This window comes from Myzus persicae, unplaced genomic scaffold (genome assembly GCF_001856785.1).
Source record: "Myzus persicae strain clone G006 unplaced genomic scaffold, MPER_G0061.0, whole genome shotgun sequence".
Classification (NCBI taxonomy): Eukaryota; Metazoa; Arthropoda; class Insecta; order Hemiptera; family Aphididae; genus Myzus; species Myzus persicae.
The window spans coordinates 54269-60047 of record NW_019104362.1 but is presented as its reverse complement, the minus strand read 5'-3'; the positions used below and the strand labels follow the sequence as shown (position 1 = coordinate 60047).

The 5779-nt window shown below is 34.0% G+C and overlaps 2 protein-coding genes across 2 annotated transcripts; one reads left to right on the top strand and one right to left on the bottom strand.

Moving 5' to 3' along the window:
* The first annotated feature begins 3425 nt into the window (after nt 1-3425).
* Nucleotides 3426-5779, top strand: LOC111041513 (transcription factor Adf-1-like). The gene is made up of 2 exons (XM_022325792.1): nt 3426-3794; nt 5546-5779. The coding sequence occupies exons 1-2, from the start codon at nt 3656-3658 to the stop codon at nt 5707-5709; spliced, it is 303 nt and encodes a 100-aa protein (XP_022181484.1). The 5' UTR covers nt 3426-3655; the 3' UTR covers nt 5710-5779.
* Nucleotides 4025-4995, bottom strand: LOC111041512 (protein ALP1-like). The gene has a single exon (XM_022325791.1). It carries the CDS (start codon nt 4873-4875, stop codon nt 4084-4086), a length of 792 nt encoding a protein of 263 aa, XP_022181483.1. The 5' UTR covers nt 4876-4995; the 3' UTR covers nt 4025-4083.

Below are 5779 nucleotides of genomic sequence, written 5' to 3'. Positions count from 1 at the left end.
GCTTAATCTCCCCGGCCCCCTCCGACCATCCAGCCATGCCATTACATATTACGATTGAAACTGTCTGGCTTCAGTTTCACTGATACCGGCGTGGCGCGCGGCGATCGTCGCTCGTCGTAGAAATTACTATAAATAGTATTTCTATCGAGAATCGAGATAACTATTAATAGGTTTTCGATTTTGTGACCATCAATTTATAATAATAAGCAATGAAAACGATATAATATATTTTGAATTCAAATAAAAATATTTCTATACATTATTATTTACAAGTAGCCGTTTTTTTTTTAAGGGGAGACGCAGTCTCAAAGTCTCCCTTGACGAGCCTCCCCTGTGTACCAAAAGCGTGAAAACCAGGTTGGTTTTTCCGCTACCGGATTTTCCGATGATCAAAGCTCTCAGAGCATCGGGAAGAGGTCCGTGACGAGGGGGGCGCGATCCATTGCTTTGCGATAGTGAATCGATATTATTGACTTTAAGCTTAATTTCTTGACTGAGAAATTTCATTGTATGAAATCGCGTGTCGTTCGAGCAAAGTGCTCATATAATGTTGCCACGTACGAAGGTCAAGACCAATAGTGGTGCAGGTCTGCTGAACACCGTAATAAATAGTTTACCGTTTGAATTACATCTGCCCGGTTATCAGTACTGTGGGCTGGGGACTAATTTAGGGAAAAGACTTGTTCTCGGACAACCCGGAATAAACGGTTTGGACACGGTGTGCAGGGAACACGATATAGCCTACGATAAAAGTAATTCTTTGACCGAACGTGGTGTGGCTGACCGTATATTGGAAGAACGTGCTTGGAGCAGAGTGGGAGCTAAAGACGCGGATTACAAAAAAAAAGCTGCCGCGTGGCTTGTAACTACTGGTATGAAGGCTAAACGAAAAATCGGTGCTGGATGCGGGTTTTCTAATATTGTCGGCGTGTGTAAAAAATCATTAAAAAAATCGATGAAAACGTGTTCGGGAATAGGTATCATTGCCCTAACTTGTGTCCATTCCAATCCGTCCTTGCGTCCTAATTGGTTCATGGCCAGTTTACTTAGGTTATGTTTTTCACAAAAATATTTTAAATTTAACAGTGCCAAATGCAGGTTTTCATATGTTGCTAATTGTTTTGGTTTACTTTTGGTTATCAAAAATATTATGTACCTGTCCTCATTTTTGAATTTAACAACTTTTCCTACGTCTTTATTCGATTTTATTTGTTTATCTACCCCAAATTTCTGTTTTAATTCGTAATTTATGCCCGATCTAAAATTATAATATTTCTCTATTTCCGATACTATATGATATTCATTCGGTGACTCTATTAGTTCACCGTGTACTTCCTTTACATTTTTCTTCGTTATTATGGTTGTTTCTGATTTTTCAATAAAATTCGCGTAATTTCGTCTTTGATTTCCTTAAAAGTGTACATACGACTTAATGCGTCGACATTTGTGTTTTGTACCCCTGGTTTATATTTAATTTCGTAATTATATTGTTCTAATTCGATTCTCCACCTAGCTAATTTAGATAATGGAACTTTTAGATTAAATAACCATGATAATGGTCGGTGATCAGTGAGAATTGTGAACTTTCTGCCATAGAGATATGGTCGGAAATGTTTTACCCCGAATACGATTGCTAGACATTCTAATTCTGTTGTTGAATAATTTGATTCGAATTTATTTAACGTGCGTGATGCATACGAAATTGATAAGTCACTTCCTATTTTTCCTTGCGACAGAATCGCTCCTAACGCTTTCCCGCTAGCATCCGTTGTTAATATGAATTCTTTTGTAAAATCGGGATATTGTAATATTGGTTCTGTGCAAAGTTTTGTTTTTAATTTATCGAACGCTTGTTGACAGTTATTATCCCAATTAAACTTTACGTCCTTTTTTAATAGATTTGTCATCGGACTTGCTATGGCACTATAGTTTTCTATGAACTTTCGGTAATACCCGCTTAGACCTAGAAAACTTTTGATTTGCTTGACATTCTTTGGTGTCGGAAAATTCATGACTGAAGTAATTTTATTTGGATCTGGTTTTATTCCGTGCTCCGAAATTATATACCCTAAGAATAGACATTCTCTTTTAAGAAACTCACATTTATCTGGTTCTATTTTTAGGTTATGGATACGTTATCTTTCGAATACATCGATTAGTTTATTATTATGGTCACTTAGATTTTTAGCGTATATTATTATGTCGTCCAGATACACTAGACATTTTACTCCGATTAGACCTGACAAGACATTTGCCATCATACTTGCGAACGTACTCGGTGCGGAGGCTAGTACCATGACTAGTCGTTTGAGGGCTTCAGGCACTTTTCCCAAAATTTCATGGAGAAAAAAAAGATTTCCCGATTTTGATAGCGGTAGTGATAAGCTTTTGGCCGAAAACACAGATATATAGAATAAACTTATTTTAACTATTTTAACTTTATTCCATATATCTGTGGCCGAAAATGATAAGCGTGGTTGTCTATGGTATGACAGCGGTTACACAGTGACCAACTTGAGGTGGTGTTGCATAACAAGTCGAGGGATATTTTCGATTTGCGGAGCGGAGCGACGGCGCCGAGGAGCGTAGCGACGAGTGCCACTAACAAGGCATCACTGTAAATTATTTCTTATTGGTGGTGTCACTACTGGATCTCTGGTATATTCTGGAACGAGTTGTGGTATAAATTTTGATATTGGCTAGGTTGGGTTATCATTCTTTTTTCATTATTTTTTTTTTTCCTCTCCATGAAATTTCGGGAAAAGTACCCCCATCCCGTCGTTTGAACTGATAGTGTCCCTGACCTGTTGAGAAAGCTGTGTACTCCCTAGAATCTTTAGCTAGATTAAGTTGGTGGTACCCTGCCTTAAGATCTATCAGCGAGAACAGTTGGCACTGACCTAACTGATCTAGTATTTCGGTGATATTAGGTAACGGGTGAAATTCATTCAGAATTACATTGTTTAATGCTCGAAAATCTATGACTATTCTGAATTTTTCTTTCCCTGATGCATCGGCTTTTTTCTTTACTAGTAATAGTGGTGCATTAAAAGGACTCATGCTACGTTCTATTATGTCGTTTTCCTCCATTTTTAAGAGTTCTTTTTCAATTATGGGCATTTGCGCGTGCGGTAACCTATACGGTTTTCGGTGTATCGGTGGTTGATTTAATGGTAGTTTAATTACGTGTTCGGCGGCAGTAGTCATTGTTAGGTAATCGTTTTCTAAATAAAATATATCTGCATATCGTTCGCAGATTTCTATTATCGATTCGCGCTCCTCATTGTTTAAATGATCGCTCCTAATTAAATTCCTTATCTTACTCACACGCTCGTCACTATTAAGCTAGGGACACACTGTTCACACGCCACGCGTTAACATGTCTTTACACGCCACGCGTTAACACGCCGATAATTTTAAATCGCGTGTTAACCCGTTTATTTTAAAATATTATTCGGTTTTGTGATTATATTTATAACACGCAACGTGTTCCCACTCGATTCCACGCCACGCGTTTCAAACAATTTTGAAAAACGTGTGACGTGTGATAGGATCGTATTATTTAAAATACGACATTTTACTCCAGACATCGGTTGATGCAATTGGTTTATCATTTATTTTCAGTTAGTTTCTTAATTATAATAATTTTTTTATAATGTCTTCATTTGAAGAGTCATTAATTGAAAATGTCCGCGAACACAAGTCTTTATACGATGTTTTTTCCGCCGATTATAAAGATCAGAACATTCGTAAAGAGGCATGGGAAGAGATTGGTAAAAATCTACAAATGTCAGGTAAGATATTAATTTTAATATATAAATATTTAAATAACTCTTTTTTAAAGATCGAATTAATAATATTATTAATAATATGAAATAATACTTGTACATTGAATATTGATACAAATTGATATATTATGAACCTATGATACTACCTATGAATAGTTATATACACCATATTAAAAATAAATGTATACATGTTTATTATGTTTTTATTTATTGTATATACAAATAATAAGGAATAATTTTTAATTTAAAATAATTTTAACAAGGAACATATTATTTTGTTATTTAAAATTGTTGATCAAATATTAATTCGTCCTCTTCGAATCATCTCGTACTGCCACGGTACTGCCCCAACAGATGACAAAAAAAAATCTTTATACTTCTCGCGTATTTCAAATGATCTTTGAGTGCTATTCCCTCTTAACGGTTCCATATTTTCAAGAACTTCAGTACTTTCATAATTATTTGTTTCATCCAATTGAAAATCATGACTTTGGCATAACATATTATGAAGACAACATGCAGCAAGTACTATGTTGTCTACGGACTTAGGTTGCACTTGAATATTTGTTCTGAATACTCGCCAACGATTTGAAAGTATTCCAAACGCGTTTTCCACTACACGTCTTGCACGAGAGAGTCGGTAGTTAAAAATTTTGTTTCCTTCATTACCACCCAAAGTTACCCTACTATATGGTCTCATAAGATATGGCTTCAAGGGAAATGCCTCATCTTCGACAATTACGTATGGCATTGGGTCTCCATTATCTTCTATTGGTGTATCAGGTGGAACATCTAATGTATTATTTTCTAACGCTTTCCCTAACGCAGATTTAGCAAATACATTTCCATCAGAATTCCGACCATAAGAACCCACATCAATAGTTATAAATCTATAGTGAGCATCTACCAAAGCAAGTAAGACGATCGAATTTACTCCTTTATAATTAAAATATGCCGATCCAGCATTTATAGGACATTGAATATTAATGTGTTTACCGTCAAGAGATCCAATACAATTGGGAAAATTCCATATTTCTTTATATTCCCTGCTAATATTTTTCCATCCATCTTTGGTGGGTTTCGGCATGTAGATCGGTCTTAATGTTTTCCAGATAACCTCACAGACTTCTTCAACGATTTCTCTGGTTGTGCTAAACCCCAGACGAAAACTAAAGGCTAAAGACCTATAAGATTCCCCGGTGGCCAAAAATCTGTAAATATTTAAAAGTTTAAATAAGAATGTTATACTTAAAATTTAATATTGAAATAATAATTTATTTATAATTAGTTAATTATAAGATATTTTTTTATCCCTAAAAAATAAGCTACACAATATAACAGGAAAAGGGTATGATGATCTAAAAACTAAAAATGAATGGCAATACAAAATTACCTTAATAATTTTCAAATATATTACAATTATATTAATTATTAATTAAATAAATACTTTTATGATTCAAAGGTATTAGAATAATGCAAAATATATATTGAACAATAAATGTGTTTTCGCCGTTATGTATATAGACAGTATTATTTACGACTCTTATTTAAAATTTAATTTTAACATAAAATTATTAATATTAATTATTATTAAACTATATAATTCACAGTATATGTATAATTTGATGTTTGCAAAAAAAAATAAAATTATGTTTATATACTTCGAATTTTGTGCTTATGAAAAAATAAAAATATTTACTTAATATGAAATAAATTCATAAATCATCAAACAAGTAATTAAATATTTTTTGTAATAGCTGAAAAGTGTAAGTCAGAATGGACTAAATTGCGAAATTGTTTTCTAAATGCCATCAGAAGACGTAGAAGTAAGACAAGTGGTCAAGCTACCAAGAATATTCCACCTTGGAGGTTTTCCCAACAAATGGAATTTATATTGCCCTTTTTGGAAAACCGAGAGTAATATAATAGATACATTTAATTTAATATGGAGGGTGCAGTACTGTATAGGAAGACTTAACAAACTAAATAAC

Bases quoted from the DNA above. Each gene is read 5' to 3' on its own strand.
- LOC111041513 (XM_022325792.1), top strand. From the start codon at position 3,656: ATGTCTTCATTTGAAGAGTCATTAATTGAAAATGTCCGCGAACACAAG. The intron at 3,795-5,545 runs GTAAGATATTAA...TTTTTGTAATAG, and splicing joins TAAAAATCTACAAATGTCAG to CTGAAAAGTGTAAGTCAGAA.
- LOC111041512 (XM_022325791.1), bottom strand. From the start codon at position 4,875: ATGCCGAAACCCACCAAAGATGGATGGAAAAATATTAGCAGGGAATAT.